Source organism: Polypterus senegalus, chromosome 12 (assembly GCF_016835505.1).
Source record: "Polypterus senegalus isolate Bchr_013 chromosome 12, ASM1683550v1, whole genome shotgun sequence".
In the NCBI taxonomy this organism is placed as follows: domain Eukaryota; kingdom Metazoa; phylum Chordata; class Cladistia; order Polypteriformes; family Polypteridae; genus Polypterus; species Polypterus senegalus.
In genome coordinates, this window is record NC_053165.1 from 71,266,762 (window position 1) to 71,289,351 (window position 22,590).

At 41.0% G+C, this 22,590-nt stretch overlaps 1 protein-coding gene across 2 annotated transcripts in view; it reads left to right on the plus strand.

Moving 5' to 3' along the window:
• LOC120540979 (acyl-CoA dehydrogenase family member 10-like) overlaps window positions 1-22,590 on the plus strand; it is a 49,727-nt gene that overhangs the window by 2,092 nt on the left and 25,045 nt on the right. For both annotated transcript variants that reach the window (XM_039772196.1, XM_039772195.1), the window contains 7 exons: window positions 4,249-4,437; window positions 7,874-8,022; window positions 8,726-8,920; window positions 11,998-12,156; window positions 14,905-15,064; window positions 15,451-15,592; window positions 18,265-18,333. In XM_039772196.1, coding sequence (XP_039628130.1) covers window positions 4,254-4,437; window positions 7,874-8,022; window positions 8,726-8,920; window positions 11,998-12,156; window positions 14,905-15,064; window positions 15,451-15,592; window positions 18,265-18,333 — 1,058 coding nt within the window. In that variant the 5' untranslated portion in view covers window positions 4,249-4,253. The remainder of the gene's footprint in view (window positions 1-4,248; window positions 4,438-7,873; window positions 8,023-8,725; window positions 8,921-11,997; window positions 12,157-14,904; window positions 15,065-15,450; window positions 15,593-18,264; window positions 18,334-22,590) is intronic.

The window sequence follows — 22,590 nt, forward strand, 5'->3', positions numbered from 1 at the left end:
GGTGCTCATCAGGTTGAGCACAGTCTTGAGGATTTGAGGTGGACACAGCTCAGTCAGTCTGAACGTTTGATCAGTTGGCAGTCCGAATGCATACAGCGCAGGAGGCCCTGGCAATACTCATTTCATGCCACCATTCCTCAGTGTGGTTCTTCTTCTTTATAACTTGGCTTATACAAATGCCCACAAGTACCCACCTGCATGGAGAAAAAATCTACTGTTTTTACTGTGAGGAGTAAAAGTAAACAAACCAACCCTGGATGGGATGCCAATCTTCTGCAGAACAATGCCACTTTGTTTAGTCCGATTTTAAAGTACTGCTGCACACAGCAGCTTATTTTTAAATTTAATTCAACACTCTAGAGCAGGTCCTCCCAACTCGGGCCCAGGAGTGCTACTGGGGCTGCAGGTTTTCATTGTAATAACCCTTTCTTAATTATCGAACAGTTTTTGCTCTTAATTAACTTCTTTTAATTTTAATTGATTTGGTACTTAGAACTCAGACCCCTTAATTATTTTCTTCCTTAATTAGCAGTGAGATTCAAAATGAGCCAACACATGACCAGCTAAGTGATGTCCATCATACACTATCTGTAAATAAAGAAGGGAGAAGGTCTCAACAGTGTTGATTTCCTTAGGTCAGCAGAACATTTGGTTGTTGGTGCTCCTAGAATAAAAGAAAATCATTTTGGAAATGCCTGCTTAAGAATTAAATAACATGTTTAATTAACAACAAGAGCCACCTTTTAATTATGAACCTTGTTGGAGTGAAAGTGGGGGTTGGAGTTTTTGAGGGCCCAGCTTACTGTAGCTGGTCATCGGTCGGCTCCTTAACTTCACATGTCAGTTCTGTTTGGGTGCCACTTAAGGAAAAAAATGAAGCAATTCAGAGAATTGAGTCCTAAAAAACAAATCAATTAAAAGGAAGGGAAAATAAGTTTAAAATGGTCACTGATTAAGAAAAGGGTTAGAATGAAAGCCTGCACCCACAGCAGCCCTCCTGGACCAGGGTGCAGAGTCCCATGGTCTTGAATATGTAAAATATTAGGGGGCTCTGCCCCCTGCTTGCTTCGCTCGCCAAACCCTGGGTGGGCACTATACGCTAGCCACTTCACGATTTTTGCCGCTAGCATATGGGGATGCCGATGTACAATTTAAACAGATTGTTATTTTCATGGGAATTGTTACATAGGCATAATAGAACTAAGTATTTTACATTACAGCGAGTAATCAACCATAGTAGAAAATAGTAAAACGTGATAAATTGAAAGAAAATTATATTTCATGTTGCGTTAGAGGTATTTGTTGCGTTATGCGTTTTCATTCTGTTTGGCTTTGAAATTAACATGCAAATACTTTTTAACTTACACTTTGACTGTAAAACTTCAGTAAAAACAATACTTGGAATGAACTTTTCGGCAAGATCAAATTGAATTTTGATTCCGTGTTTGGAGTTACATTGTGACAACGCAACTTATAATTGCCTGGGAGTGAATATCGTTTCTTTCTCTCTAATAAATAAACTGACTTTTTCGAATGTTTGTTCCTGTGATTTATTAATAGTTATAACAAAAGCTATCCTAACGGGAAACTGTAAACGTTTTAACGCGAACGGCATATCAAGATCTCCTTTGGTGTCTAATATTAGATGTACTCCATTATCTTTCTTGTCGCCTGTTAAAATTTTACATGTCCGAATTGTTTGACAAATTTTGAATCCAGCTAATCTTGTCCTATTGCAAAGCCCACCACTCAGACATCAGTTACGCAATAACATTATGATACGTCCTTTTTTCAACAGTAATTCGTCCAGTGGAAGACCAGACGGTGTTGTAGATATTTTTCGTGATATTGTAAGTTGATGTTTTCATCTTCCTTTCCATCACCACCAACTGTTTCAGCAGAGTCTACTGATACACATTTAACCAATTTGCCGTGTAACTGATAATTTTCACGTTAATTCATTTGACTTCATCGTTTCTCTGTGCTGGGATTGCCCGTGTACTCATTTCTTCTGTTGATAACCCTCCGTGATGAAATTCTTCAATAAGATTTGGACATAATAAGTCTTCTTATATTGGGAACTTAAAGTGAGGAAAACATAAGAATTTATAAGAGCTGAGAGAGCAGGAAGTGTGTCTGACAAAAGCATTCACACCTGTTGTGATGTGAAATTTTGCATGCAAGTTGATACATTTTTTGTATGTTTTTATTTGTAACTTGGGCAAAGCAATGTAATATTAGTGTTACATTAGTGATAAGCATTCATGGTTACCCCTTTTAGGAATGGGTCTCTTTGAATTTTACGACAGGGTTGGGTGAAGTGCCTCAAACCAGTTTGGCAAGTATTTCTCTGCTAAAGTCTCTCTCTCAACCCCCGCAGGAAAGCCAGGCTGCCTAACTGCCAAGCTTTACCTTAACATATGGTTTGGAGGGTGGCAGGTGTTAAGATGTTCTATTCCTCCATTGGACTGAAGTATGACTGTTTGGAACTGGCTTGTATCAGAAGCCTTTAAGTACCATGACGTCCTATTGGCTCTAGGGGATGGACAGGGAGGCTATAAATTTGCTTGCTTTACCTCACTCTCTCACCAAACTGGTGAAAGACCATCACACATCATGAACTGAGAAGGACAACACAATGAAGAGCACAGCTTGGCAGCCATATTGAGACAGGCATGCGGCCTGTTATGAAGAAAGCTGACCACAAATGAGGACTTAACTAGAGACATTTTAAATAGCTAACAAGTCTGTGTGCCGCCTAAAACTACACATCAACATTTATCAGGTTGTATGGTTGCCAATATTCAAATGTACTTTGCATATTGTTATTATTTATTAATAATACATTTTTAAAGTGTAACATAACTCCTGCTTGTCTTTTACTTCACCTAATTGCCTGAGGGTATAAATGTAGAAGGGAAGGTGAGGAGAACTTATATGGTACAATACCTTATAAACAGTGATAAGTCTGTGAGATTTGAGGCATTCTGACAAAGGCTACACATTAATAATACAAAAGGGGAAAGTAGATCAATATATTACTCTACCAAGACAAAACAACACCAACGAGAGGTGAGAGGACTGCGGGCGTGGGCCGTGAACCAGCAATGGTTGAGAGGTGGGCGGGACTTGAAAACATCTCTTGACAATATTCTCGACTCATTTCAAGATTTTCTTTTATAATAGGGAAACATATAAAGTGGATACACACTATTATGGTCTTTGAAAATTATATATTTTTTCATAAAGGTCCTAATAGAACTTCTAGGTAATTGTATTTATGTATATATAAATTTATATGGAATATGGGGTTCTGACACATGAAGAACTGAAATTTAAAGTGTGTTTTGTAGTATCCACCTTGAATAAAAAGTTTGTACGTTTTTTCCCAACAGATGCCACCATTTTAGTCTTGTAGTGGAGTGTAAAATGAGTGACATCTTAGCATATAAGTGGGTAAATATTTTCTTTGATCATTATTTGTAAATTTAATGAGTCAGGAAGATGGACAAACAAGTTTTCTACCCCACAGAGTTTCACTGATAAGGAAAGCAGCATCTGGGACAGTTTTATAGCATTGTTGTTTCCTTTCTTGCTTTCTACAGAAAATACTAAATTGGGGGGGGGCGGGGTTTGAGTTGCATGGGCTGTTTCATTGGTGAATATTACACCCAATGGAAAGGGAATGTCATTGATGAATGGCCTCATGACTCGTTCAGGGATGTTTGTGTCAGGAGCTGCTATGCACTTCTTAAACGGGCTTCCTCTATCATTATGATGTGGTTTGAGAAACTCTTAAACATCGATTTTAACTTAAAGTTTACGACATTCTTCTTTAATGATGAAATAAATCTCAAGATTAAGGTCGAAATTTTGTCTTTCATGATGAACTAAACTCAAAGGATAAAGTGGAAATTTTGAGATTGAAGTTGAAATTCTGTCTTTATTTGCAAGATAAACTGTTAGATTAAAGTCGAAATTTCGTCTCCAATGACACAGTAAACTGTGAGATCAAAGTGGAGATTTCCAGATTAAAGTGGGAATTTTAATCAACAAATAGACCTTGTTTTTTAGTTTATAAATGTTGGATCATCAAACAATGAGTCAATTTTTTAAACTTAACAAAAAAAAGGTTAAACATTAAAAAAAGAGTATTTAATTTTTTTTAAAAAGACGTGTCACGTTTTTCAGAACTCTTCTAATTCAAAAGTCATTTCTTCAGCATCATTTTTTGCTGTCATCCTCCAGGTAGAATGGCCATCCTGAGAATTTGCTTGAGTCGCAGACTGCTGCTGCCGGCTGGCAGGTCTGTCCGGTGGGCTTTGTCATCCCGTTGTCATCCATCACAGTTGAGACATGCTTCTTCATCAGGTTACAAAGCTGTGATCTTCGACATGGGCGGTGTTCTCCTTCCCTCACCATACAGGATGATGGCAGGTAATGTTAGGTCTTTAATTGATGTACTGTTTGCAGAAAAGGACAGTCAGTTTAGAACATAGCAGTGAGGCACAGGAGAAAGAACAGAGTGTTTCCAGTAGAGGTCGCTAGCTCCCTAGTTGGAATAAGTTCTTTTGTAATTGCGGCGTTTTAAGCAACCTAAAACTATATACAGAGGAACCTCGGATCACGACCATAATTGAACCAGAAGAAAAGGGCTTTTAAAGATGGTGATCAGCATGAGCTCAAGTGCGTGCAGAAGGAACTCCGAGTCCAGCTCAGGGTGGCGGAAGAGCAGTACAGGAGAAAGCTGGAGCAGAAGTTGCAGAAAAACAGCATGAAGGAAGTGTGGGATGGGATGAAGATCATCACTGGCTGCAGCTCGAAGCAGGGTGCCACCATCGAGACAGACTTGGAGAAAGCAAACCAAATGAACAACATCTTTAATAGGTTTGATCACAGTAACCCACTCTCACCTCCTCCAACCATCCTTCTGCTGATACCAGCATAGGTGAGACATCCCCACCCACAATTACAGCAGCCCATGTGAGCAGAGAGCTGAGGAGACTTTGTTCCAGCAAAGCAGCGGGTCCAGATGGAGTATCACCATGACTGCTGAAGGCCTGTGCGTTGGAACTGGGGAGTCCTCTACAGCGCATCTTCAACCTGAGCCTGGAACAAGGGAGAGTCCCAAGGCTTTGGAAAACATCTTGTATCACCCCAGTCCCAAAGATATCACGTCCTAGTGAGCTGAATGACTTCCGGCCTGTTGCTCTGACGTCACATCTGATGAAGACCATGGAGTGGCTGCTGCTTCACCACCTGAGGTCACAGGTCCGCTACGCTCTCGACCCTCTGCAGTTCGCATACCAGGAGAAGGTGGGAGCGGAGGATGCCATCATCTATATGCTACACTGATCCCTCTCACACTTGGACTGAGGCAGTGGTGCTGTAAGAATTATGTTTTTGGACTTCTCTAGCGCTATCCAACCTCTACTCCTTAGAGACAAGCTGACTGAGATGGGAGTAGACTCACACCTGGTGGCATGGATTGTGGACTATCTTACAGACAGACCTCAATATGTGCGTCTTGGGAACTGCAGGTCTGACATTGTGGTCAGCAACACAGGGGAGCCGCAGGGGACTGGACTTTCTCCGGTCCTGTTCAATCTATATACATCAGACTTGCAATATGACTCGGAGTCCTGCCACGTGCAAAAGTTCGCTGATGACACTGCTATTGTGGGCTGCATCAGGAGTAGGCAGGAGGAGGAGTACAAGATGCTAATCAAAGACTTTGTTAAATGGTGCGACTCAAACCACTTACACCTGAACACCAGCAAGACCAAGGAGCTGGTGGTGGATTTTAGGAGGCCCAGACCCCTCATGGACCCTGTGATCATCAGAGGTGACTGTGTGCAGACGGTGCAGACCTATAAATATCTGGGAGTGCAGCTAGATGACAAATTGAACTGGACTGCCAATACTGATGCTCTATGTAAGAAAGGTCAGAGCACACTCTACTTTCTTAGAAGGTTGGCGTCTTTCAACATCTGCAATAAGATGCTACAGATGTTCTACATCTGTGGCAGAGCGACGGGCATTAAGCAAACTCCTGTCAATCATGAATAATCCACTGCATCCACTGAACAGTGTCATTTCCAGGCAGAGGAGTAGCTTCAGTGACAGACTTTTGTCACTGTCCTGCTCCACTGACAGACTGAGGAGATCGTTCCTTCCCCACACTATGCGACTCTTCAATTCCATCCAGGGGGGGAAAATGCTAACATTATTTAAAGTTATTGTCTGCTTTTACATGCATTTTTATTACTATTTAATCTAATGTTGTTTTTTGTATCAGTATACTGCTGCTGGATTATGTGAATTTCCCCTTGGGATTAATAAAGTATCTATCCTATCCTATCCATCGATCTATCTAATTCGTTCCAGAACTCTGGTCGTAACCTGATTTGATCGTGACCCGAGGTAATTTCTCCCATAGGATTGTACGTAAATACAATTAATTCGTTCCAGACCTACGAACTGTATGTAAATATATTTTCTTTAAAGATTTTTAAGCACAAAAATAGTTAATTATACCATAGAATGCACAGTGTAATAGTAAACTAATGTAAAAACATTGAATAACACTGACACAAACACCCAGGCTCCCTGCTCAGCTGCACACACAGGCTCGCTTGCGCGCTCTCTCTCTCTCTCAGCAGCACACGAGTCTGCACTCTCTCTCACTCTTTCTCTCTCTCTCTCTCTCTCTCTCTCTCAGCAGCACACGAGTCTGCACTCTCTCTCACTCTTTCTCTCTCTCTCTCTCTCAGCTGCACATGAGTGTGCGCTCTCTCTCAGCTGCACGCAAGCCTGCACTCTCTCTCGCACGCTCGCTCTCTCTCTCTCTCTCTCCAGCACCAGCTTTATTTATTTAGTTATTTATTAAAACTGGCCTTTTTGACGGGAGCTGCTGACCCGCTGTACCACAGAAGGAAGCTGGGTTGAGAGGAGGCTACATTTTTGAGGGAGAGTCCCTCTGCGTGATGCACCGAGAACAATTTAAAGTACAGGGAGCGACTGAACACGTTGCGGAAATCATCAGCATATACGAAAGGGAAAATGGCTTATTCGTCACCCGAGCGTGTGGTCGTGAACATATACAAAAGTTTGCTGAACTTTTTGGTCGTAACCCGATTTGTACCTGTTCCAAGATGTTCGTGAACCTAGGTTCCACTGTAGATATAATGTAAAAAGGTGATATCCCTCCCATAGTGATACAGCGGTAAAAATCACATAAAAGAAAATAACTTAGCCTTCTTTAATGAGGATTTACGTGGCATAACAGACGAAAGGAAGCCATGACAACACTTTGTGTAGTGTTTGTCATTTTTGTCGCTGCACTGAAAGGATTTTCAGGACGGATGATGTAATCTTCCATCCGTCCATCGGCTTCAAAATATTTGGCTGCTGTCCAAGTGTTTTATACTGGTTTCTCTACGTGCAGGCCCTCACTTAGGTTCCAAACAAGGGAAGGAGAGGGTTCAATGTCATCTCTAACATACAGAAATAGTACAATGCCCATTTTTGTAGTTGTCCTCTTCTCTCTTTAAATGCTTGCCTAGCAGTTCTAAATGCTGAGAGCCCCAGCGTGCTAACTTTGGCATGTGCATGTAAGTGGATTTATAAAATAATTTTTGTACAGAGCACAATGACATTAAACTTATATTCTTATAACACAGAGTCGAGGCGAAGTGAGGGTCAAAAAGAGAGAGAACGTCACAACCAAAGTGACAAAGATTTATTTTTAAAGGAAATGGAACAGTGACATAGCCCTGTAATCCAGCACAGTTTTCCATGATTAACTTTTAGTTAATGAATATTATTTGTAATCATCTCCGAGATCTCTAAAACAAGTTTCTTTGTTTCTAAGAATGGGAAGTCCAGCATCGCATCCCCGCAGGCACGGTGGTCCAAGCAATACGAACTGGAACTGAGAATAATGCCTGGATGAGGTACATGAAAGGACAGCTCACTGCTGCCGAGTTTGTCGACGCCTTTGGACAGGAGTGCACCCTCATTGTGAGTTGATGAACCTCTGGTCTGTAGACACACACGTTGGTGGGATTATCTGTTGTTTTGTACTTTTTGTAGCCCATGTAAATACACAAGATCTTCACAATAGTAAAGGAAACTTCAGTAAATGGTGGGCATTGGGGGGCTGCGCAGTCCTTTCAGCGTACTCTTTAGTTACAGTATGTGCTATAAGAGTAGGATTAAGGTTGGTCTGTAATGGCGTCTCAATTAGAGTATTTTTCTATGATGTGTTGGATTTGTTTTGTTTTTGTCAGGTGTTTGCATTGTATTCTCCGTTTGTTGATCCATCCAGGTTGTAATTACTGGTATTATTTGGCCCTCTTTGCGTCATTCTAGGCATGATGACATTATGAGAATGTCCAATATCTTTTCCAGGTTCTTTTAATTAGCCATTAAACACTTTTAAATTTAGCTTCCTTTATTGTCATCAGCCAAAAGAAAAAAAACAAGACTTTTTGCCACTTTCTAGCGCAACTATTATTGTAATAAAAAGAGATAACCAGAGTCTTACTACGCTCACGTGTGTTGCAGGGCTTTAGAAATGTCAAACCAGGACTTTAGAAGCATCGTGGTTGTGATGAGGGCTAAATTCGGGCAGATTGTTCTTTTGTTTTGCTGTCAGGTGCATCTTTCACACCTTCCTGTTATACTTTCAGAATTAATGGTTGGCTTTTTTCATTCTCTACAGGCAGGCCGACCCTTCCCTGCTGATTCTTTTCTTACCAGCCTAACAACAAACCACATGGCCAAGCAGGTCCCTGCCATGACAGAGGCCATTCAGTGCGTCAGAAGCGAAGGACTGAAAACTGGCCTGCTGAGTAACAATTTCTTCTTGCACAATGGAGCCAGCTATCTTCCAGTGGACAGAACCCAGTTTGATGTGGTGAGTTAATGGTGGAATCCAAAAATAGCAGGATTTTGTTAGTCTGTAGATTTTCAGTAGTTCAAAATGTGACCTGACATGTGAGAGACATGGCAGCCAGGGTGTGATGCCTCCAAAATGCCCAAAAAAAACGGCCTGAACCTTCACTGGCCAGCCTGGAAGAGGCTCACTCCACCAACTACTATCTGCAGGCTTTGGCCTAAGCAGGCCCCAGAAATGTTGGAGCTTAAAAAATATAAAGAAGTTCCATAATGTAGAGCCAAAACCATACAATGATAAATCTTTAAAAATTAATCTTTATTAACAAAAATAAGGCAAAATGAGCAATCAAAAGGTTTAACTTGAAGGCAATACACAGCAACTAAAAACACAAGCAAAATCTAAATGCGGAAGTGAAAAAGTCCATAAATCAGAAATGAAACAATACATAAAGCAAACAAACTCAATGCACCACCGCTGAGATCCTCTCTCTGATTCAGTGTTTAGCTAGAGGGGGGGTCCCATCTGTGGTGGCGTCATAGTGACCGGCTGGCATCTTGTGGTACCACCCACAACGTTCAAGGAATATGCACACATCTTAAGGAATACTCTGCACAAAAATGATACATTTTTGAATGTTACCCCATGTAGTTTGTAGAGGTGGCCAAGATAAATCTTAAATCTCATGTCTCATGTGGTGAAATTAAATTTTGAATATTCTAACTCAACAGAGTCCAGTAGGTGACCAGTAACAAAGAAAGTGAAAATCGTCCATGGGAAAAAGAAAAAAAATTGGACGTGAGCGTCGGTAGGCTTTGCACCCTAGGAACCAAGTTACCCAAACTACCATATAACATTTCAGTAAGTGTTTACCACTCTGATGCTGATCTTTCTGATCATAAAACATGTCATTACAATAGCAATTGATGGGAAGAATTCATAATTAATTGCAGAATTACGGTTTTTGAGGGTTCGTCTAGAGTGCCTCTTTGGCTTGCATGATGTTGGCTTAAAAACGAATCAGCACATTGTCATCTCATAACAAGCTTAAGTTTCAAGTTTGGTAGTTTTCACTTGAGCCATTTTAGCTCCAGACCGTCCTCGAGAAAGTGTGATACACAGGCACCCATCATTGAAATATCGATCTGTTTCGGTATCGGGGACCTTAAGACTTTGAGATCCATCGAAAACCGGAGATGGAAATTTTTGATGAATCGAAAGCTTCTGCTCCTCCCCCATAGACAAGAGGTTATGGTGGGGGAGGGTGCAAAGCAAAAAAATTATTGCAGAACTTGTGTTGCATAACCCACACGTAGGATATCCATTTATTTGGCGAAAATGATCAGAATGTGTGCATTTGTTTGCTAAAATATTATTAACCGATACTTAATGCAGTCCATGTAAACAGGGAAGACATCATTTCCGTAATGCTCTGTGTTTGAAGATCTGCTTCTCCCCTTCATTATTATTATTTCTATTATTTATTCAGTAGATGTCTTTATCCAAGGCAACTTAGAAAGCAAGTTATACATACAGAATGAAAGTGCAAGCATCAGAGCAAAAGAAAACAAGGTGAAGTAACCTGTCTTTAATTCAAATACAAAGCACTGTGGGAATTATGTCTTCTTGTTTACATTCAATGCAGGGTTTTCAAAATGTAACTGTTAAAAAATAATTTAGCAAGAAATTAACATATTCTGCATGTTCTGACCATACAAATGGATATTGTACATGTGGATTATGCAACACAAGCTACGTGAGAATTTATTTTCATTTTCCCAATGACGTTTTTCACATTGTTTACTGGTGGCCAGCTACAGACCCTGTTGGATTTGAATATTCAATATTGAATTTCTCCACATAAAGATAAGATTAAAAAGTTTTCTCAGACATTTAAAAAATCTATTTGGGCGGAATATTCCGTTAAAGGGACAAAATTCAATACAAAATACAAATAATTAACAAATCTAACAGAAATAAGCGTTCCAATATTTCAGATTCGATGTTACAAGCTGGAGTCACAGACATGGCCAAAGTGTTGTGAGGCCTCCAGAATGACCATAAAAAGCAGGCAAGGACCTTCACCGGGCAACTTGGAAATATGAAAAAACATATAAAAAGAATTGTTCAACAATTCATACAATTAAAGCAACAAATAAATACAGGTCAGGGATAACTACGGAAGCCGAGAGAGGACGTGCAATATCGTTATTTTTTTAAATTGTCTTTTCGAGATAATAGACTAATTTTATCAAGATGTCGAGAAAACAAAAATTTGTTGACTTGAGATGAAAGAATTATTTTATCGCGATCTCGAGAAAACAAAACTTAACCTTTGCTCCTGGCATCAGGCTCGTTTAGATTGCGACGCCTATACAGCTGAAGCCTTGCTAACCATCTACCTAAATGATGGACATTAATGTTATTATTTTCTAAACTAAGGCATAAACATATTTCAGGCTGCGTCAGTCCTTGATTGAACAAAAATGTGACGCACTGATCAATACAGTTCTGCTCTTCTGCCATTTCAATCAGAACGTGGCTTCAATAAGCTAAACATTAAACGTTAGATTCCCATCCATCCATTATCCAACCTGCTGTATCCTAACTACAGGGTCACGGGGGTCTGCTGGAGTCAATCCCAGCCAACACAGGGCGCAAGGTAGGAACAAACCCCGGGCAGGGCGCCAGCTCACTGCAGAATGTTAGATACAATTATTTAATAATTTCGAGAAAACAATGTTTTATTTTATTGAGATCTCGATAAAATTATTCTGTTATCTCGAGGAAACAATTAAAAAAAAAAAAACAAAAAAACGATATTGCACGCCCTCTCTCGGCTTCCGTAGAAAACCCCTGGATGTGACCTAATAATAATTTAAGGAATACATGCATAGTCAAATCACACTGCTTATTATAGTTTTTTTATTTATTTTTTTTTATTTAAAGTAACACTCATATGCAGCTATGATTTTAAGTTTTTTTTATAGCTCACATAGTGTAGAAAATTCATATATTGAGTTAAATTAGTCAAATCTGGCATGCTGTCATCATTAACATTGACCTTTGTTATGCATACATAACTTGCCTTGCTATAGGTCGTGGAGTCTTGTGTAGAAGGGGTTTGCAAGCCTGATCCACACATTTACAGGCTGTGTCTTGACCGCCTTGGAGTCCTACCAGAAGAATCCATTTTCCTCGATGACATTGGACAAAATTTAAAAGCGGCTGCCTCTTTGGGAATCAGCACAATTAAGGTACGTGAATCATGGAACTGCTTGGTTTTATACGTGCATCGCACCTTTGTAAAACAGGGCATTCAAGTAGGGGACTTTGTACAGTTCTATATGTGTGTGCAAAGTTGAACTGCTGTGGCCCATCTTGAAGATCTTCCATAATACTATCCCTAAACCAGTATGGCAGATTTTCAACTTCAACTTTTTTGCTTTTAAACAACTTGCTTCATTTTACGTTTCCAGCTCAATCTTTGTCTTTTGGAAATCACATATTCTGTGTTGCAAATGTCGTAATCTGCCATTTGTTAAATACTTTTTGAGCCTTTTCCTTTGTTAGGAGTTTTAGAGATCAATGACTTAAAATGGTCTGATTGCATTTTGGATTTAGAGCCATTTCAAAGACGTTCTTTTTGAAATACTACTTCTTGCTGTGCCAATTCAAGGAGCCACAGTGACAATTTGAGAATTAGATTGGGGGGAAAAAAATATGTGGCCAAAGCCAGGCAGAGGTTGGTGACCATTTCCATGCTAGGAACCTCTGACTTTAGCAGCCGTAGTGGGTTCTGCCACTGTAGTTCTACAGCCAGACAATTCATTGTTTTTATCATTAAGCTTTGTAACAGCTGTGAAAATGCAAAGTAGAGACAGCACACTCGTAAAGGTTTGGAGTGGTTGCCCCGTATATTGAAAGGTCCAGAGTAGTCTTTCCAGACTGATACATCCAAAAGTGATTGTAACAAGGACCACAAAATCAGGAAATGAATTGATTTTTATAAGGAATTGGTAGGAAAAAGAGATACAGAGGGAATGATGGGAAAATGGCGAAATGACGTGGAAAACTTGAAGCCGGAAGTGAAGTCATCAGGTAGGGCCGGAGAGAAGGCAGTTGTTGTTGTGCGTGTGGAAGCAAGACGTCTACCACTCTTGCACTCTTACTTTTATTCTTCTGTGTTTCTTTTAAATAAGTGAGAGAAAGATGTTATTGTTTTATTCTAAACCCGCCTTCTTTGTGGTATCGCACTTCATTGCACCTGTCAGCTGCTTCCTCATTGCGAGTGCGTGACACAGCATTTTCCAATCGTTTCTCCAGTGCATTTTACAAAACTATTACGATAGGTCACCAAAGTTAACAACTCAAGTTTTAAACTATATCACCATGTGATGGAAATATTATACAGAAATTGTGTTATCGTCTCCTGGAAATAGTATAGTATATTTAACAAAAGACTACTAGTTGGTTAAACAAACATGCAATATAACTAATTTTAAGATTTCTACTACGAAGTAAAATAATACAATCGTTAATTTATAATGTGTAGAAGATCAGCCCGGACACAGACCCACAATGTCCAGAACACACACGTTTATTTATGTCAATTTCCTGCACACAACACCGTGCTCCAATATACCCAAACTCTGTCCTTTCTTCTGCCACATCCACTCCTCACTCGCAACCTCGTCCTCCTCCACCCGACTCTGGCTCCCTTGTTGGAGTGAGGCAGCTTCTTTTATACCGCACCCGGAAGTGCTCCTGGTGCTCCTGGATCACGTTCCGGCAGCACTTCCAGATGTGGCGGAAATGCTGCAAGAGAATCCAGCTCCTCTACTGGTAGCACTTCCGGGTGTGGCGGAAATGCTGTAGACCACGGCTCCGGAACTGTCCAGGCGCCACCTGGTGGTGGTCAAGGGCCCACAGGGTGGAGCTTCTAAGCTCCAGTTGCGTGGCCCTGATGTTAACCAGGGAGGCTGCCCTCTCGTGTCCCGGGGGAGGTACTGCTGGTGATATGTCCACTCCCCCGGTCCTCTCTTCAAAAGGGCGTCCCTGGCCATCTATCACAAATGTTAGGATTATGTTTGTGAAATGCAGCCTTGTTTATTTATTTATTTATGTTCTGCATCCCTATCCACCTTTGCGTGCACACATCTCCCTGTGCAAAGACTCCCCATTTCACACCTTCATCCACAGGCCCCTGAATGACGTCACTGGGTCCTGTGGGTGTGCTGGTGGTCTGCTGCTGGAGGTCTACAGCCAACCTGTGTTGCAGAAATTCCTGGTTGGCAAGTCACTAGTGGAAAGTGGACATAAGGTATAAAGAATCTACTGTTCAATAAAACACCAACGTCTGTGTGTCCTGTGCTCACGGAGTAATCTGATTGGTCAGTTTGGATCTGGTGTGATTGGTCAGTTGGATGGAAAATTGCAAATGAGAGACACACACGAGGAGGAGAAACGGCTTGGGAGGTGTGCGGAGAACAACCTTCTAAGACAGAAAGTATAAAAGCAGACAGGATACGAGGACACAACCTCGAAAATAATGACTAAGTCTGAGAAGCAGGCTGTACAGGAACGCATGTGAGAGAGAGAGTGCCGGTAAAGAAACGTTCACACACACACACACACACACACGAGAATACCAAGTCAACCAGCTGAAAGTGCATGTAGGGGCAAATAATTTTTAAATGATTCTATTACCTGTCTTCATCAGGTAGCATGGCTAATATTTAATATTTCCCTCTCACTCTCTCTTGGTTTAACGGCCATTTTTTGGATTCAGTCGTATTTGGGCAGACATTTTTACAGCTAGATGCCCAAACTGATGTCTGACGTGTAAGATGAACGGCGGGCCTTAATCATCTCCATCTCATAGAGGTGTAAAGAACATGCAGTCCAAGAGTACACACGTTGTTATAAAGACTGCATTTCACTGTGAACATCATATTGTCCCATCTTAATGATCCGTCTTGTGCCTGTTTCCTACTTAATGTTAGGTTGAAGACCCAGTAGAGGCCATAAAGGACCTGGAGAAGATGCTAAACTTTCCTTTGCAAGGTTTTATTCCTGGAACCTGCTCTGTTAGAAACAGTATGCGCATCCCGGTTGAGCAGCTTCAGAAATTCCTGCAAGACACTTTGTCGACCAGCTCCTCAGGTGAAGTTTGTTGTTCATCTGTGACTTTATAATAATGTACTTAGAAAATATTGCATTCAATAATCCTAGAATTTTTTTTATCTGGAAGACCTGGTGTGGAAGCTCATATTATGTGCAATCCAATTCTGTTCACTAATAGTTTAGCAGGGTTTAGTGATCATAATTTTCATGTATTAATTAGCCTCCTTTAGCTTCATAAACTACAGATTTTCTTGTGATATGTAATTACCATTGTATGCACTTAGGGGGTCCCTTAAAATAAGAAATGTCACATCCAGGAGAGTTCAGCACAGTTTTAAACCTGCAAATCTACAATCTAATGATGTGTATAGGTGTCTTCTGTTTGTTCCAGAGTGATAAGATAATCCTGCTTTGTCTTTTTAAAGATCCTGTGGGGCTGAGGCAGTTTAGCCACGGACAGTCCAATCCCACTTACCTTGTCACAGTCGGGGGGCGCCAACTGGTTCTGAGAAAGAAGCCACCGGGCAAGCTCTTGCCTTCTGCTCACGCAATAGAGCGAGAGTTCAGGTGCCTTTTTATGAATACTCTAACACTAATTTAGTCTGTAGATGGCTGTACTCTTATCTTTTTCTTTATTCATTTTGTACACCTAATGGGATTTGTGGACCATCGAGGTTGGGGGGGTTAAGGGTATCAGGGGTATAGTAGAGCAGGGGTCGCCAATTCCAGCCCTGAAGGACCACCGTGAATACAGGTTTTCTTTCGAACCCTTTTCTTAATCACATCACCAGATCCACAACAGGATGACTCGTAATAACCAGGACTGGAGTTGGACACCCCTGCTCTACATGCAGCACAAGACCTCTGTCAGTGTGGTACTGAACGTCTTGTAACTATAAATATCAATTCAGAAAATATGCACCTGCATGATCTCTGTATTGACCAGTGGTGTTTGCATTTACAGTATGTACCAAAATATTAAAACACACAGGTATATGGTAAACTACATTAACAAGACCTCATGTGTTTGAAGGCCTAAACATTTCTAAACAAACCAACATGCCAAGTCTTCTTTGTCGTGTAATCCCCAGACTTTTACACTAACCTAACCCTAACCCTACACTAACATTATGTTTTATATTCTTCCTCAGTTTTAAGCCACTACTAGGAGGCTCCATCCCCAACTCGCTTCGCTCGTCCACTCCCGGGTTTGGCTTACCGGATAGATTGTTATTTTCATGGGAATTGCTACATATGCATTATTTTCACTTTTACTTTAAAACTTTTGTAAAAACAATACTTGTCGTTTATTTCCGGCCCCAGGCATGGTTACATCTCTTTGTCGCAGGACGTATAATGCTGCTCACGTTGTGAAGGGGGGGGCGGCTGAATGCACGCTAAGGAGATGCCGTCAGATCAGCTGCTGTCTTTCTGCTGCTGGCGAGCTGTGTTTTCTGCTTGTCACACTTTGTGTCGATCATTTTAAAGCCTGTACAGCAGCTGTCCTTTTGCCACTTTGTGTCTCTGCCGCTTGTGTTGTGAGGGGGTAGTTGTGGAGCTGATCTCATGCTAAGGAGAAACGTTTGGATCATCTGCTGGCTTCCTGCTGCTGGCGAGCTGCTTGTCGATTGTCGTTTTAAGAGCTGGGAGCACATGAAGCGTGTCTGGCAAAAGCATTCCAACAACTGCTAGGTTAGATGACTGTGAACTTGTTTTAAATGTTGTTTCACTGCCTTGTCTTGTGTGACGTTAAAGTGTCTCTTGCGGGACGTCAGATTGTCTTCTGAGAAGATAACGTCTTGTCTCCCTAGTCTCCCTCCCAGGATTTTTTTTTATAATAGAGAGATAGGCACATCTTCACAATTTTCTATACATTACCATCGATTGCAGGTTGTCTAATGTTAAAGTGCTTTTCTCAAAGGGCCAGTGAAGACCAAGTGGCGAGTCCCACGTAAAGCATCTTAACGATTCACAAGTGGCACACACTGTATGCGGTCCACTACTTTAGAACAATCTAGATGATAACAGGCCATTCAGCCTAACGAAGCTTGCCAGCCCTATATCAGGTTGAGTTTTCAAGGTCCTTAAAGTCCTTCTATCAACCACACTACTTGGTCACTTATTCCATGTGTTTGTGGTTCTTGAAAAACTTCCTAATGTTTGTGTGAAATTTCCCCTTAACAAGTTTCCAATTGTGTCCCCGTGTTCTCGATGAAGTCAATTTAAAGTCACCGTCTCGACTACTGGACTAATTCCCTTCATCATTTTAAACACTTCAGTCAGGTCTTTACTTAATCATCTGAAAAGGCTCAGCTCTTGTCATCTTTCCTCATAACTCATCCTTGTAATCAGCCTAGTTGCTCTTCTTTGGACTTATTCCAGCGCTGCTATGTCCTTTTCGTAGCCTGAAGACCAGCACTGCACACAGTACTCCAGATGAGGCGTCACCAGTGTGTCATAAAGTTTTCCCATGACTTTATTTGACTTGCACTCTACACACTAATATATGGTAAAGAGTGGCATTGTGCACTTGGTAACGAGCTTCAGCTGGGCATGTGCCTCACACCGACGTGAAGGCCCATGTTTGAAGACAGCGTGCCCTTTTAAGGTGTCATACATGGTGGTGTGTGTTCAGTCACCAGGTTCTGATGGGCTGAAAAATAATCCCACGTACGTCGTCTCAGTGTTGAAAGGCAGTAGACTTACTACTTTACGTTTTGAAATACCATTAGAAAAACTTATCAGGCTCACCTGCAAAGTGTAAGCTTTAGATATGTAGATATGGAAAAAACAAAGTTTCTAACAATTGACTTAGCAATTGTTGGGTTCACTTGGTACTTTTCAGACCCTGAACTTGAGTTTTTGTGCATTATTATTATTATTAACACTGCATGATCGATTCTGTAATTTTTCACAATTCGTTGTCTTTTTCTAGTGAGGCTAGTAGGATGTTAAACTGTGTCCTCTAATTTTTTTAGTCTCGTTTTCAAGTCTGACTAATGCCAATTTATTTTTTAATGACAGCGTCTCTTCACATTTAATCAAACATTACACATTGCTCGCTGAAAATTAATTTATGCCACATTTCACTTTAATTTCAGTTTATAGCGGGTTGATAAGCATGCAATGTGATCTTCTGAACTGATTGAGCTGCTTGGGCTCCATTCTCCATTTCATTTGTAGACTTTGTCATTTCAAATTATCCAGCTGTCACTCACCAAACGTCACATTTCTTCCAGAGTCATGAAGGCGCTCAGAAGTGCCGGAGTTCCTGTCCCAAATGTCCTTGCTCTCTGTGAAGATTCAAGGTAAAGTTAGCTTTATTATTCTTTATTTAGCAGACCCGTTATCCAAGTTATAATACGAGGGATGTTCACAAAGTTTCTGCACTTTTATATTTTCGTTGAAAAAAACGGTGAAGGCGGGAGGGAGGAGTAGCGATTGGTCCGAGAGTGTCATGTGACTAGTTCTGTCTACAATCCAGAGGCCCTTGCAGTTTAGTATCAGGGGTGTCACCCAGTGGTGAAGATGGCTGCAAAACTTAATAAATTGCAACAAAGAGGAACTGCGTTCTGTCATACGCTTCTTGTGGGCAGGTGGTGTGCCGGGAGCACAAATTCATCTCCACATGTGTGCTCAGTATGGGGATCAAGTTCTCTGTCATAGAGTTGTCTAGGAGTGGATTGAAATGTTCAGAAATGGCCGTACTAGTGTGACGGATGCAGAGTGCTCCGGACGTCCAGCTACAGCCACGACAACGAGGAATGAAGAAAGAACCCTGGAACTGATTTGCGAAAACAGAAGAATAACAGCTGAAGAGATTTCAGGAGAGCTGTGAGTGTTGGATCGCAAAGGAAGGTGACTGTGTAGAAAAGATATGTCCTTTTTTTTTGAAATTCTTAATAAATGGAGTGAAAAAAAGTGTACATACAAGAATAATTAAAAGGTGCAACCATCAAAATGAATAAAATCAACAAGTTAAATTTAAAAACATGCAAGAAGGGAGTATTACAGCTGCAAATTATACTCGCAGCTAGACTCAAACAAATAAACGCATAGCTGCATCTTTTCTAAGTTCCCAAAGTCGAGCATCTACTGAGTTGTCAAACAGGATCCAGCATGAGTCAAACACGTAACAGAAAAAAATTGTCCAGAGAAGTTTGTTTTTAAAGGTTTAGTGAAAATTTAAAAAAAGAAAAATTCAGAAAAAATGTATTACACACGCAGAATAAAAGGTAAAAAGGTGTCTTCTATGATCTTAGCTTTCACTGGTTAAACTTCAGTTACTTTCAATAATCAAAAGTTGTTACTGTTCTCTGGCAAACCTACATAAGCTTCGCTTTAGTAATTCAGTACATTCGGTGTGCTCAGTATGTTCGATACATTCAGTACGGTTGTGAAACTGTTTGCCCTCCATGCAGATCATAAACTGAAGCAGACCGTAATTAGAATGATGAGAAATAAATCAAATATTCCATTTACAATTTAGCTTGTGGGAGTTATAATTGAACCTGCCATTGACTCTGCACTAATATACAGGCAAACAGTCAGTAAGTCATCATCCAACCCGCTAAATCCTAACACAGGGTCATGGGGGTCTGCTGCAGCCAATCCTAGCCAACACAGGGCACAAGGCAGGAACAAACCCGGCACACGGCACACACACACACACACACACGAGGGGCAATTTAGGATCGCCAATGCACCTAACCTGCAAGTCTTTGGACTGTAGGAGGAAACCCACGCAGATACGGGGAGAACATGCAAACTCCACACAGGGAGGACCTGGGAAGCGTACCTGTAGGTCTCCTTACTGCGAGGCAGCAGTGCTATCCACTGCGCCACCGTGCCGCCCTCCTGATATTCAATGACAACTTTAATAAACATCAAGAATTGGCTCCTCATTAAGACACTGGCTGGAGTTTGACGTTCATCTGTCAGCTCGTTTCACATCTCATTTCAAAAACTGCAGACCTCCAGGGCCGACATTACCCACCCTTGCTACAGAGCGGAGGTGTCCAACTCCAATCCTGGTGGGCCGCAGTTGCTGCAGGTTTTCATTCTACAACAACATTTATTTATATAGCACATTTTTATACAAAAAAGTAGCTCAAAGTACTTTACGTAATGAAAAATAAAAGACAAAATAAGAAATTAAAATAAAACAACATTAATTAACATCGAATAAGAGTAAGGTCCAATGGCCAGGGGGGACAGAAAAAACAAAAAAAAAACTCCAGACGGCTGGAGAAAAAAATAAAATCTGCAGGGATTCCAGGCCATGAGACCGCCCAGTCCCCTTCTACCTCACATAAATGAAACAATCCTCTTTGTAGTTAGGGTTCTCATGGATGGACTTGATGATGATAATCATGCAGACTTCTGGCTTTTTTTATTAATTTTATTGCAATCCATACAAATCAATCAAGTTTTTACAAAAAGAAAAATTGAGTTAAGGACAAATCGATCCCCACTCCTGAGAGAGAGAGAGCAAGACAAACGGAGTGAAATGTAAGGCTTGTAAACATACCTAAATTAATAAATTCTCTGTGCTTTATGAGCTTATTTTAAAATATTACTGATTAAATCCTGCCATGTTTTGAAAAAAGTCAGACTTCCGTCTTTTAATCCATCACTGTTGGAACATCACGGTGCTTTGAGTAGATGGTGGTGACGCAGGCCACCACCAAAAGGACACCGGAAAGAGAAACAGAAGAGAGAGTAGGGGTTAGTACAGATTTTAGAGCCACCATGAATAGTTATTATAATGAGTTGGATATACAGAGTATCAGGATTAAGTTAAGGTGAAGTTATGAGAAGGCCATGTTAAAGTAATGTGTTTTCAGCAGTGTTTTAAATTGCTCCACCTTATTAACCTGGCGAATTCCTACTGGCAGGCTATTCCAGATTTTAGGTGCATAGCAGCAGAAGGCCGCCTCACCACTTCTTTTAAGTTTAGCTTTTGGAATTACAAGGAGACACTCATTTGAGGACCTGAGGTTACGATTTGGAATATAAGGTGTCAGGCATTCCGATATATAAGATGGAGCGAGATTATTTAAGGCTTTATAAACCATAAGCAGTATTTTAAAATCAATTCTGAAAGACACAGGTAACCAGTGTAGTGACATCAAAACTGGAGAAATATGCTCAGATTTTCTTTTCCTAGTTAGGATTCTAGCAGCTGCATTCTGCACTAGTTGCAAACGATTAATGTCTTTTTTGGGTAGTCCTGAGAGGACTGCGTTACAGTAATGTAGTCGACTGAAAAAAACGCGTGAACTAATTTCTCAGCATCTTTCAGTGATATAAGAGGTCTAACTTTTGCTATGTTTCTTAAGTGGAAAAAATGCTGTCCTAGTGGTCTGATGAATATGAGATTTAAATTTCAGATTACAGTCAACAATTACCCCTAAGCTTTTTACCTCCATTTTGAATTTTAATCCTAATGTATCCAGTTTATTTCTAATAGCCTCATTGTATCTGTTATTGCCAATCACTAAGATTTGTTTTCTCTTTATTTAGCTTGAGAAAATTACTACTCAACCACTCAGAAACACAAGTAAGACATTGTGTTAGTGAAACAACAGAGTCTGGGTCATCAGGTGCTATTGATAAATACAGCTGTGTGTCATCAGCATAGCTGTGGTAGTTCACGTTATGCCCCGAGATAATTTGGCCTAACGGCAGCATGTAGATCGAAAAGAGCGGCGGACCTAGGATAGAGCCTTGTATATAATGTGTCTTTGAGGTATAATTACTACAACTAACCAAGAATTTTCTACCTGCCAGGTAGGATTCTAACCATCTTCTTCATTAGAGAGCTGTTTTGTTGTTTTTACCTCAGTTTTTAATTGACGTGACTCGGACCCCTTAGTTGTTTTCTTTCTCCTTAATGAGCAGCCAAGCAATAATGAGACACAAAATGAGTCACCATGTGACCAGCTTACATGAAAATAAAGAAAGGTGAAGGTCTCAGTCATGTTGGTCTGCTCAAGTCACCAAAACATCTTGATGGTAGTCTTAGAAAAATCGACAGAACGAGAGCAGCCACAAGTCCAGATATTCAGTCAGTCAGTCAGTCATTGTCTAACCCTCTATATCATAACACAGGGTCACGGGGGTCTGCTGGAGCCAATCCCAGCCAGCATAGGGTGCAAGGCAGGAACAAATCCCGGGCAGGGCACCAGCCCACCGCAGGGCACACACACACACCAAGCGCACACTAGGGACAATTTAGGATCGCCAATGCACCTAACCTGCATGTCTTTGGATTGTGGGAGGAAACCCATGCAGACACGGGGAGAACATGCAAACTCCACGCAGGGAGGACCCGCGAAGCGAACCCGCAGGTCTCCTTACTGCGAGGCATCAGTGCTACCCACTGTGCCACCATGCCGCTCACAGGCAAACATTTTCACATAAGTAGGAAATACAGTATTGCCCCTAGAATCCGAAAGCCCCAGAACTCGAACAACTTGGAACCCGAGCAAAAAATATCTCATATCTCCACCTCTCCAGGGTCTCCTCAACCTGCTCCCTACTCTCGCTACAGATCACAATGT